The sequence below is a fragment of the Scyliorhinus torazame genome, chromosome 6 (assembly GCF_047496885.1).
Source record: "Scyliorhinus torazame isolate Kashiwa2021f chromosome 6, sScyTor2.1, whole genome shotgun sequence".
In the NCBI taxonomy this organism is placed as follows: domain Eukaryota; kingdom Metazoa; phylum Chordata; class Chondrichthyes; order Carcharhiniformes; family Scyliorhinidae; genus Scyliorhinus; species Scyliorhinus torazame.
This window is the reverse complement of record NC_092712.1, coordinates 314,676,238-314,689,461: the sequence shown is the minus strand read 5'-3', so window position 1 is coordinate 314,689,461 and position 13,224 is coordinate 314,676,238. Positions and strand designations below refer to the sequence as shown.

The window sequence follows — 13,224 nt, the reverse complement described above, 5'->3', positions numbered from 1 at the left end:
GCACAGACTTGTGAGTTATATGCATTATTAAGGGCTTTGGAGTTACTGAAGGAAGAGCATGGAACGGTATATACCGACTCCCAATATGCCTTTGGGGTGGTACATACGTTTGGAAAAATATGAAAGGAAAGGGGAATGATAGCCACCAGAGGAAAAGGATTGGCCCACGAAAAATTGATAGAGCAAACGTTAAGCGCGCTCCAGTTACTGGAGGAAATAGCACATGTCCATGTTCCCGGACATCAGGGAGGGAACTCCCTGGAGGCCCGAGGAAATAGACTGGCTGATGAAGAGGCCAGGCAGGCTGCCATGGGAGACACCATTAAAATAATGAGTCTCATCCCCACGTCATTAGATATTACCAAAGAACCTGTCTTCACACTTGTGGAGCAACAACAAATGAAGGAGTTAGGAGCAACTAAAAATGAAAAAGGGGAGTGGAGACTAACAGACGGGCGACAAGTATTAAACAAGGAAATATCCAGGGAACTCTTGGGACAGATACACTCCCAGTCACATTGGGGCACCCAGGCTCTCTGTGATGCCTTTCTGCGGGTATATGCTTGTACTGGAATCCACACACTAGCTAAGCAGGTAGGCGATCAATGCATAATATGCCAGAAGATAAACAAAAAGAATATGCGAAAGACTGTAAAAGGGGGTCGGAAATTGGCCATCCGCCCCTTCCAAAGAATACAGATAGATTTTACAGAACTTCCTTTGGTCCAGAAATGGAGATACGTCTTGGGAGTAGTGGACTACTACACCCGATGGGTGGAGGCCTTCCCCACCGCCACGGCCCAGGCAGTGGGAAAGATACTGCTAGAACAAATTATCCCACGATATGGGGTTATTGAGTCCATTGACTCCGACAGAGGGACTCATTTTACATCCAAGGTGCATCAATTAATTTGTGAAACCTTGGGAATACAATGGGATCTCCATACACCGTGGCGCCCCCAAAGCTCAGGGATGGTGGAAAGAATGAATAGCACCCTAAAGACGCAGCTAACCAAGTTAATGTTGGAAACACACCTCCCATGGACCAAATGCCTACCTCTGGCACTATTAAGAATTCGAACCGCGCCCCGAAAAGATATAGGGGTATCACCCTATGAAATGTTGTTCGGACTACCTTACTTGGGAAGGAGTGAGGGAGTCCCAATGGTAGAAAGTAACGATGTGTTTATGAGGAACTGTTTACTGGCAGTATCTCGTTCGCTTACAGACTAAAAGCAAAGGGACTCCTGTCTCAAACACCCCCATTGGACTTTTATATACATAAGTTACACCCAGGCGAGTGGGTGTTGATAAAATCGTGGAGAGAAGAAAAACTACGGCCCGTTTGGGAAGGACCTTTCCAGATCCTCCTCCACCACTGAAACTTCAGTCCGAACAAAAGAAAAACGGTGGACACACGCCGCTAGAACAAAAGGGCCAATTGCGCCTCCGGAAGACAACACTGATCAGTGGATGGTGAAAGAGGGCAAACAACCATTGACGTTAATATTCTCAAAGGACTCAGATAAAAATGCTGTTTGAAATTGTCATCGTGACATGTCTAGTCGTTTTAATTGAAGGCTTACAGAAATGTGATAAATGTTATACTAAGGTAAGGACCAAAACTGGGACACGTAAGGTATTTACATATCACACCTCATCTCCTCATCCTGTTATAAGACGCTTATAGAATGTGAGGAAGGGGGGAAGCGATACTATATGCCACAGAATTCAGTTGGTTACCAATGCCCCCAAGGGCCCCGAGGACAATGGCAATGTTTATGGCCAAGGGGGCAATGGGGGACGGGTGAACGGGTATTACAGGATAGAGAAAGGGAAATAATGGTGAAGGAAAAGAAGGCCAAGGCTACCCCTAAACCAACTGCGCCCCAGGTATACCCCTCCCTTTATGAGGAGATCCAACATGAGATCCAGCTACCCAAGGCTGGGGGAAATTTATTTGTCGACCTGGCCCTGAAGATTACTCAGACACTGAAGGTTACTAACTGTTGGGTCTGTGGGGGGCCCCTTATGAGTGAAAGATGGACCTGGAGAGGTTCTACCGTGGAAGCAGCAGACCTATTTAAGTGGAACATAACTACCAGCACCCACCGTAGACCCCAGAAGTGGGTACTAATCGATACTCCCCTGGCAACCGAGTGTGTTGCTAATGACCCATCAGGGTCGCCTGTGAAACACGTGGGGGTGAGTCCGTGTAAACGGATCAAGACATTCCACAAATATGGTAGCACCTCCTGGTGGCCCGAAAGGCCTACACGGTACTGGCGGGCTACCGATGCTCCCATCCAAGGGACATGTGACAACAACACTGAAGGTCTGTGGAAATGCAAGGCCGAAACTGATAATCCCTATTTAGGGATTCCCGGCATGAAAACATGGGGTCATGATACGAACAAAGGGGGCCCGGCCTCGGAAGGATTATTTTGGATTTGCGGAGAAAGAGGGTACTCGATTTTACCCCCGAATTGGAAAGGGACTTGTTCCCTAGGGTTGATACAACCCGGTTTCTTCCTGCTCCCCAAACACAGAGGTAACTCCCTGGGAGTGAGGGTCTCTTAAAAAAATATATATTTTATTCAATTTTTCGGCCAAACAAAACAATACAAAGGTTTTCCCTTTTTCCAACAATTAAACCCCCCCACCGGGTTGCTGCTGTTACCTTCCCATTTCCTTTATCGTTCTGTGAGGTAGTTAATGAACGGCTGCCACCGCCTGGTGAACCCTTGAGCCGAACCCCTTAGCGCAAACTTTATCGGTTCTAGTTTTATAAACCCTGCCATGTCATTTATCCAGGTCTCCACGCCAGGGGGTTTGGCTTCCTTCCACATAAGCAATATCCTTCGCCGGGCTACTAGGGACGCAAAGGCCAAAACATCAGCCTCTCTCTCCTCCTGTACTCCCGGCTCTTCTGCAACCCCAAATATAGCCAACCCCCAGCCTGGCTCGACCCGGACCCCCACCACCTTCGAAAGCACCTTTGCCACCCCCACCCAGAACCCCTGCAGCGCCGGGCATGACCAAAACATGTGGGTGTGGTTTGCTGGGCTTCTCTAACATCTCCCACACCTATCCTCTACCCCGAAAAATTTACTAAGCCTTGCTCCGGTCATATGCGCCCTGTGCAAGACCTTGAATTGTATCCGGCTTAGCCTGGCGCATGAGGACGACGTGTTTACCCTACGTAGTGCATCAGCCCCTCCTCAATCTCTTCCCCTAGCTCTTCTTCCCATTCTGCCATCAGCTCATCCACGATGTTCTCCCCCTCATCTCTCATTTCCTTGTATATATCTGATACCCTACCATCCCCCACCCATGTCCCTGAGATCACTCTATCTTGAATCTCCTGCGTCGGGAGCTGCGGGAATTCCCTCACCTGTTGCCTCGCAAAAGCCCTCAGTTGTATGTACCGAAATGCATTCCCTTGGGGCAACCCATATTTTTCCGTCAGCGCTCCCAGACTCGCAAACGTCCCGTCTACGAACAGATCTCTCAGTTGCACAATCCCAGCTCTCTGCCATGCTCCAAATCCCCCATCTATTCTCCCCGGGACAAACCTATGATTATTTCTTATCCGGGACCGCACCGAGGCTCCGGTCCTTCCCCTATGCCGTCTCCACTGCCCCCAAATTTTCAGTGTTGCCACTAACACTTGACTTGTGGTGTATTTCTTCGGGGAGAACGGCAACGGCGCCGTCGCCAGTGCTTGTAGGCTGGTTCCTTTACAGGACGCCATCTCCAATCTCTTCCACGCCGCTCCCTCCCCTTCTCCCATCCACTTACACACCATTGAAACATTGGCGGCCCAGTAGTATTCATTTCGGCTCGGTAGTGCCAGTCCCCCCCCTTATCCCTGCTACGCTGCAAGAACCCCCTCCTCACTCTCGGGGTCTTCCCAGCCCACACAAAACTCATGACACTTTTCTCGATTTTCTTGAAAAAAAAAAGCCTTTGTGACCATCACCGGGAGACACCGAAACACAAAAAGGGATCTCGGGAGGACTACCATTTTGACCGCCTGCACCCTACCCGCCAGTGACGTGGGCACCATGTCCCATCTCTTAAAATCCTCCTCCATCTGTTCCACCAATCGTGTTAAATTAAGCCTATGTAAGGTTCCCCAACTCCTGGCTATCTGAATCCCTAAGTACCGGAAATCTCTTGTTACCTTCCTCAGCAGTAAATCATCTATTCCCCTGCTCTGCTCCCCCGGATGCACCACAAACAACTCACTCTTCCCCATATTCAATTTGTACCCCGGAAATTCCCCAAACTCCGAGTGCCTGCATTATCTCAGGCATCCCCTCTACTGGGTCCGCAACATACAGCAATAAATCATCTGCATACAATGATACCCGGTGTTCTTCTCCTCCCCTGAGTACTCCCCTCCACTTCCTGGAGCCCCTCCGTGCTATGGCCAGGGGCTCAATCGCCAATGCAAACAGTAACGGAGACAGGGGACACCCCTGCCTCGTCCCTCTATAAAGACGGAAGTAGTCAGACCTCTGCCTGTTCGTGACCACACTTGCCACCGGGGCCCTATGTAGCAGCTGTACCCATCCAATAAACCCCTCTCCAAAACCAAATCTCTTCAACACTTCCCATAGGTAGTCCCACTCCACTCTGTTGAATGCTTTCTCGGCGTCCATCGCCACCACTATCACCGCCTCCCCCTCTGGTGGGGGCATCATCATCACCCCTAGCAGCCCCCCGTATGTTCGTGTTCAGCTGTCTCCCCTTAACGAACCCTGTTTGATCCTCGTGGACCACCCCGGGACACAGTCCTCTATCCTCGTCGCCATCACCTTGGCCAGGAGCTTAGCATCTACGTTTAAAAGGGAAATGGGCCTGTAGGACCCACACTGCAGCACGTCTTTTTCCTTCTTCAAAAGGAGTGATATCGTCGCCTCCGACATAGTCGGGGGCAACTTCCCCCTTTCCCCGGCCTCATTAAAGGTTCTCGTCAAAAGCGGGGCCAGTAGGTCCATATATTTCCTATAAAATTCCACCGGGAATCCGTCCGGTCACGGGGCCTTCCCCGCCTGCATGCTCCCAATCCCCTTTACCACCTCCTCCATCTCAATCTGTGCTCCCAGTCCCGCTCTCTCCTGCTCCTCCACCTTTGGAATTCCAGCTGATCCAGGAAACATATCATTCCCTCCTTCCCTTCCGAGGGCTGAGCCTTATATAACCTCTCATAGAATGCCTTGAACACCCCGTTCACTCTCTCCGCTCCCCGTTCCATCTCTCCCTCCTCATCTCTCACCCCACCTGTCTCCCTTGCTGCTCCCCTCTTCCTCAATTGGTGGGCCAGTAGCCGACTCGCCTTCTCTCCATACTCATACTGTACACCCGGTGCCCTCCTCCACTGTGCCTCTGCCTTACCCGTGGTCAGCAGGTCAAATTCCACATGTAACCTTTGTCTTTCCCTGTACAGTCCCTCCTCCGGTGCCTCTGCATATTGCCTGTCCACCCTCAGAAGTTCTTTCAACAATCGCTCCCTTTCTTTACCCTCTTGCTTCCCATTATGTGCCCTTATGGATATCAGTTCCCCTCTGACCACCGCCTTCAACGCCTCCCAGACCACTCCCACCTGAACCTCTCCGTTGTCATTAAGCTCCAAGTACCTTTCAATACACCCCCTCACCCTTAGACATACCCCCTCATCCGCCAATAAGCCCATATCCATTCTCCAGAGTGGGTGCTGTTCTTTTTCCTCTCCTACCTCCAGGTCTACCCAATGTGGAGCGTGGTCCGAAATGGCTATGGCCGTATACTCCGTCCCTGTCACCTTCGGAATCAGTGCCCTTCCCAAGACAAAAAAGTCTATCCGTGAATATACTTTGTGAACATGGGAGAAAAATGAGAACTCCTTACTCCTAGGCCTACTAAATCTCCAGGGATCTACTCCTCCCATCTGCTCCATGAAGTCCTTAAGCACCCTGGCTGCTGACGGCCTCCTCCCGGTCCTGGACCTCGACCGGTCCAGCGCTGGATCAAGCACCGTATTGAAGTCGCCCCCCATTACCAACTTTCCTGCCTCCAGGTCCGGGATACGTCCCAACATGCACCTCATAAAATTTGCATCATCCCAGTTCGGGGTGTATACGTTCACCAGAACCACCGCCTCCCCTTGCAATCTGCCACTCACCATCACATATCTACCCCCACTATCCGCCACTATGGTCTTTGCCTCAAACAGTACCCGTTTCCCCACTAAGATAGCCACCCCCCTATTCTTTGCATCTAAACCCGAATGAAACACTTACCCCACCCATCCTTTACGTAGTCTGACCTGGTCTATCAGTTTCAGGTGCGTCTCCTGCAACATAACCACATCTGCCTTTAATTTCTTTAGGTGTGCGAGTACCCGTGCCCTTTTAATCGGCCGGTTCAGCCCTCTCACGTGATCAACCGGGTTGGGGGGCTCGTCTCTCTCCCCCCCCCCCCCCCCCCCCCCCCCCCCCCCCCCCGCTTGTCGACTAGCCATCCCCTTTTTTAACCCAGCTCCTCACCCGGTTCCCACGTACCCGTATATCCCCCCGACGGCGCCCTCCCGCCTCGACCACCCCGTCCCATAACAGCTCCCCCTTCTCCTTAGCAGCAGCAACCCAGTTAACCCCCCCCCCCCTTGCCGCTAGATCCCCCTCTAGCGTAATTGCACCCCCCATGTTGCTCCCAGAAGTCAGTGAACTCTGGCTGACCTCGGCTCTTCCCCCCTTATCCTCGGCCCCCACTGTGCGAGGCCCCCTCCTTCCTGCGTCCCCGTTCCCGCCACAATTACCATAGCGCGGGAACAAAGCCCGCGTTTCCCACTTAGCCCCGCCCCTAATGGCGCATTTCTCTTCTCCTTCCCCTTTCCATCTCACCAGCGCCCACAGTTCCTCATACTCCCCCCCCCCCCCCCCGCGCGCAAACATGGGGAAGAGAGAAAAGTTACAGGATTGCAGAATTAACAATTGAAAAATCACCCCCCCTTCCTCGCCCCACATAATCACCCCACCACTTTGTCCCAGACTTCTTTCTCTCGCCAAACTATTCCAGCTTCTCATCCACAATGAATGTCCACGCCTCTTCTGCCGTCTCAAAGTAGTGGTGCTTCCCTTGGTGTGTGACCCACAGTCTCGCCGGTTGCAACATTCCAAATTGAACCTTCTTTTTGTGAAGCACCGCCTTAGCCCGATTGAAACTTGCCCTCCTTCTCGCCACCTCCGCACTCCAATCCTGGTATACGCGGATCACCGCGTTCTCCCACCTACAGCTCCGAGTTTTCTTCGCCCATCTGAGGACCGTCTCTCTGTCATTGCAGCGAAGAAACCTCACCACTATAGCTCGAGGTATTTCTCCAGCCTTTGGTCTTCGCGCCAGAACTCGATAGGCTCCCTCCACCTCCAAAGGGCCCGTCGGGGCCTCCGATTCCATTAGCGAGCGAAGCATCGTGCTCACATATGTCCCGACGTCCGCCCCTTCTGCGCCTTCGGGAAGACCCAGGATTCTTAAATTCTTCCTCCTCGAGTTATTCTCCAGTGCTTCCAACCTCTCCACACACCTTTTGTGCTGTGCCTCGTGCATTTCTGCCTTCACCACCAGGCCCTGTATTTCATCCTCGTTTTCAGCAGTCTTTGTTTTCACGACCCGAAGCTCCAGCTCTTGGGTCCTCTGCTCCTCCTTTAGCCCTTCAATCGCCTGTAATATCGGGGCCAACACTTCCTTCTTCAGCTCCTTCTTCAGCTCTTCCACACAGCGCCGCAGGAACTCTTGTTGCTTCGGGCCCCATAACAAACGGCCACCTTCCGACGCCATCTTGCTTTGAGCTTCCCTTCCTTGCCGCTGCTCCAGAGGATCCTCCGCAATCCGGCCGCTATTCCCTTCTGGTTTACCGCACAGTGTTTTTGGCCGTTTAAATTGCCGTTGGGGCTCCTATTAAGAGCCCAAAAGTCCGTTCCAAAGGGAGATGCTGAAACGTGCGACTCAGCTGGTCATTGCCGCACCCGGAAACCGGGAGTGAGGGTCTTTGACGATCTAAGACGTCCCAAGAGGAGTGTGGAAATCGGTACATGGCAGGATGATGAATGGCCCCCTGAGAGAGTAATCTCCTATTATGGGCCGGCGACTTGGGCGGAAGATGGCTCATGGGGTTATCGCACACCAATTTATATACTGAACCGCGTTATCAGGTTGCAGGCTGTCCTGGAGATCATAACGAACAGGACAGCCGAGGCCTTGGGACTATTGGCTAAGCAGCAGACTCAGATGAGGGCGGCAATTTACCAAAACAGATTGGCATTGGACTACCTTTTAGCTGAGATGGGGGGAATATGTGGGAATTTTAATTTATCAAATTGCTGCCTCAATATCAATAACAATGGGGATGCCGTTATGGAGATATCAGAGGGGATTCGAAAGATTGCACATGTCCCTGTCTAAAAATGGAAGTCATTTGGGGTTGGAGGGTGGTGGCCTAGTGTCTTTGATGGAACCTGGTGGAAGACAATGGGGTTCATACTCCTATGTGCCTTAGCTGGCTTACTATTCCTGCCCTGTCTCATACCATGCTTCCAGAGACTCATTATGAGTATGGTGGGACGGATGCAGACGGTGACGGTCCCTGTTGGACGAACTGGCCAAACGGAAGGCACATCCGGCTTACAGAAAATTATGATACTCAAACCAGGTGAGGTCCAGCAGGTGCAACGGGAGGAAATTAAGTTGATGCTGAGTAAACTGGAGACTAAGTACACCAAGTGATTTATTCAAATACTTATAGAAAGAAAAAGGGTGGATTGTGAGGGATACGGTTTGACTAAATCATTATAATGGGCCACAGGAGGTGGAGATAACATTGTGAGGGATACGGTTTGACTAAATCATTATAATGGGCCATAGGATGTGGAGATAACAGGATGTGTTAAGTGAGTAAGGAAGTGGGTCAACTGCCACGAACAATTGCGCTACTGCGACTGCGTAATAAACTAATGCATATTGTAAAATACGCGCCTAAGGCGAGCAACTGACGTTAACGTGAACATGCAACGTAACATATGGTAGGCGTACCGGAAAGAATGTGAACCTCGACAACCTGAACCAATCAGGCAAGAGGGGAGGGAACTGGGGCGACGGGATTAGGATAAAAGGGATAGAACAATTGCCGTAGAGTGTGCTTCTCTAGTGGAGGCACCCGACTCTGCAGACTCGAAACTAATAAAGGAACTTGCTTCTACGACTTTGTCCTCGGTGTCCGTGATTGTGAGCACATCCACATCTCACGTGTGTATGTATATGTATCATACTTGGCTGTTTGACCATCTTTTATAAACATATTTTACAAAAGTGTAGGCTATGTGGATTACTGTATTTTAAAAACATATATCTTCTTCCAAACTCAAACAAGGTTAGGTTACAAAACCCACCTGCAAACACAATAGTTGTACATAGTTGTAACACTTTGCCCACCCCCACCCCCAGCGGCAAACCGATCCTTGAACATGGATAGGAATTGGAACGACGCCACCGCGCATTAAACCCTTTCTCAAGAACATCTGAATCAAGGTGTAACTTACTTTACGGGCTAGATAAGAGAACAACGACAAAATCAGCCTTTTCACTTCAGGACAAATACAGTGGGGGGAAAACAAAGTGTTTCTAAGAACATTGTGCACGATGATTGAGTCATTACTTTGTAAATCAGCAAATGGATGGGAATTCTGAAACAACTTCCATGCTTGCCCTATTTGCTGATTTGAAGTTTCTGGCACCTCAGTGGGTTTTGTTGCTTGTGCTGACGAAAGAGGTAATGTATTAAATATGTTCCAACTCTGCCAAAGTGAAACCATTTACTTTCCCAAGTTTGTTTGCCTGTTCGGGTGTTCAGTTTGACCTTTACAATTGATATTTCTTCAGTGTTGTGTTAAACTAGTTTTAAAGGAACAATAGACTATATAAGTAAGACCTTTAGCTATTTGGACACGTTTAATCTACTTTTGGCTTTGCGATCTGTACAATGCAAATTCAACATGTTCTGCTGGGTGGAGTATCTTTAGAGTTTTTCTGTCAAAATATGGACTAGCATTGCTTTCAGTTCAAAGACACCAATTTCTTTCTTTGCTGCTAGCTCAAATTTCGAGCAGTAGCTGCTTTGCCGACAGGGAGGGTGTTGAGTAATCTGTAATGTGTTGGTTACTACACTTGAAAGTCTGAATGTAGTTCTCAAAATTAGCTGTAGACAGTTCTCAATGGATCAATAATGGCAGGAATTTTATAGCTTTAATGTATTAGCAATTGCATTCTTAAGTGCCTCCTTAGTGCATCATGCTCCCACACAGGCAAGTTCTTATGAAGGCTTTTAACAAATTCTCTGTGCCACATCTGTATCAAGGTGGTATGTTTTTCTTCTTTGCAACAACATCGGCCTTCACTGCTACTCTGTCAGATGAATTTGAGTAAAGGAACTACTCACATGATAGCCTGCCACTCATTCATCCTTATCAAACCGTAAAGTGTTCTCCCAGTTGCTTATTGTTTTGGCTGGTAACCTTGGGACGATTGTAAAACCAGTGAAACCAGTTACTCGCTCATCAGGAATTGCAGGCTCTGTGACTACTGTACTATGGAATTCAGACAACCTCATCAATTAAGAGGAATTTGCCTGTGGTTTAGAATTAATCCCAGAACTTTTATTTATATTGCACCTTTCACAATGTCAGAAGACATCAAAGCACCTGGCAGCCAATGAGTTATTTTTAAAGTGTATTCATTGCTGTTATAAAAGCACGTTTACAATGTCTTCCGAAATGAATCTTTTCTATTTTTGTTGCTCACAAGCCAAGTACTCTCCTGAGTCCGTGGGGGTGTGAAGTTGAAGTGTTGGAGAGAGTGCACAAACCTTCAAACAACTTGTTTGCCTGACCCTTCAGGCACCACATGTCTTGTGTGGCAGAGCCTGCAGATTGCGTATTCGATTTATCAGCCATCTCCGAACCCATCGAACTGGAGTGAATGCAAGTCACCCTCTCCCAGGGAACTGCCTAAGACCAAGACTTGTGCATAACAAAACCCCATAAACTACAATGAGATAAATGACCAATTAATCTGTTTTGTGAAGTTGGTTGGATAATTGATACATGTTGGTCTGGTCAACCTCTATTCTATTGTCTTTTAATAGTGTAATGAGACCCTCCAAATCCACCTGAACAATGAGATGGGGTCTTGCTTTGACATTGCATCCAAAAGATTGTACCTCTGACTTGCTGCACTTCCTCAGAATTATATTGAGTTGTAAGCCTGCATGCAGTCTTTTGTTGGTCTGCCTGGGCTCAGTTCTGTAATACTCCTTGCTGATCATATTTTTCTTTTAAAATCATTGTGCAGCCAACAATGTTAACATTCACAATTTTCCAGTTTGTCAGGTACGTGCCATAGAAGTTAGCTGTATCATTGTAATCTCTAAATAGTTGCACTACTAAATTGTGCTTTGTTATCTGAATAGTTAATTTCCAATACAATTCAAAGTCTTTTTTTTTTGTGTCTGACATCTTAGGTTCCGGGATCAGAGGAATTATACCACAGTGAAAATGAAATAATGATTCCGGTACTGTCATCAAAAAGGGCAAGTGAACTACCCGTTGATGAAGTTGCCAGCATTTTGCAGGTAAAATGTATATAAACGTGAGGTGCGGGATTCGTTGTCTCTGTATATGTGACAATAAACAAATTCAATCCAATCCAATTTAAAGGGCCATTTTCACATGGGCTTTACTATGTTGATGAAGTATATAACTTCTCTTTAAAGTTTGTTGCTATATTTATTTGGTTATAAATATGACGGTCAATATGGTCGCCTTTCTTAATCCTAATTACGTGTATACTTTCAGAGTCGCCAGGTATCTCTCGATACCGCCACAAGGTTTAACCCGAATACCGATCAAAGAGCCAATACACCAGTTAGTTAGTTCAAAGTCAATACTATTTATTTACACACAGTAAGATCTACTCATGCACGATAATACTACAAACTAAACTATCCCTATCACTAACACCTATACTTAACTTCGGGTGCCCACTTAGTCAGAGGAACTATGGCCGTTGTTCGGATCTGAGGCTGTTGGGTTCGAAGAGGTAACAGGAGTACAGCTAAGGTCGTCCGTCTGGTAGCGAGCGTTGACCTTGAACTTACTTGCTTCTGGTGATGCTGGTGGATGGGTCTCTCCGCTTGAGAGCCGAATCCAAGAGGCTGAATCTTTGTCAGGGGTTCCTTCTTATACTTGGCGGGGCTTCGCGCGTTTTTGGGCGGGCCTTAAACTTGGTCCCAATTAATTGGGCAGCTTCTTGATCATTGTCATCGATCTAAACCAATAAAGGGGTGGGTGCCCTGATGGTTGGGCATGTCTTAGGTGGCCGTTGGCCTTGCTTTGTGTCTTTCGGTTGGGGTAATGGCGCCGGGATCTCTGCGACAGTATCGGCTACCTGAGTATTAGTCCTTTGTTCCTTGGAGATGGGCCATCAATATGTTAATCGACCCAGAGTTTCGATTCCGTCTGCTGACTGCTTCCCAAATATACATTCAGGCTCTGTGCCTGCTTGTTGCTTAGTATTGTCCACATTTCCCTATATTCTCTGTGAGTGTCCATTTTGTATTCTGAAAGTGGTCATCCTGGGGCTGGTTTAGCACACTGGGCTAAATCGCTGGCTTTGAAAGCAGACCAAGGCAGGCCAGCAGTGCGGTTCAATTCCCGTACCATCCTCCCCGAACAGGCGCCGAAATGTGGTGACTAGGGGCTTTTCACAGTAACTTAATTTGAAGCCTACTTGTGACAATAAGCGATTTTTATTTCATTCATTTCATTTCATTCAGATGGCTACAAGTGTTTATTGCTGGACAGTATTACTTTATTAGTTCAAAGAAATTGTGGTGTGAAACATAACTTGAAATGGTCAGATCAAATGTTATGTAACAGAACATTTATTCAGTAATTGTTTAAAGAAAAAAATAATTCATGGGATGCGAGATTTGCTGGCCGTCCCTTATTATCCTTGAGAAGGTGGTGGTGAGCCACGGTAAGCTGATTATATTCATAAGTGATGCAAAAAAATGTTCAGAAATGCTTTTTAACAAATATTGTGATTTTGTTAGAATATAAAGCTGTTCTTGTCCATTTCTCTTCAGCAGTGCAAATTTGTGTTTTAATTTTGCAGTTCAAATACCTTTTC

At 48.0% G+C, this 13,224-nt stretch overlaps 1 protein-coding gene across 2 annotated transcripts in view; it reads left to right on the top strand.

Moving 5' to 3' along the window:
- The window catches only part of atp2c1 (ATPase secretory pathway Ca2+ transporting 1), a 146,079-nt gene that overhangs the window by 45,255 nt on the left and 87,600 nt on the right, over positions 1 to 13,224 (top strand). For both annotated transcript variants that reach the window (XM_072510101.1, XM_072510102.1), the window contains one exon: positions 11,555 to 11,665. In XM_072510101.1, coding sequence (XP_072366202.1) covers positions 11,555 to 11,665 — 111 coding nt within the window. The remainder of the gene's footprint in view (positions 1 to 11,554; positions 11,666 to 13,224) is intronic.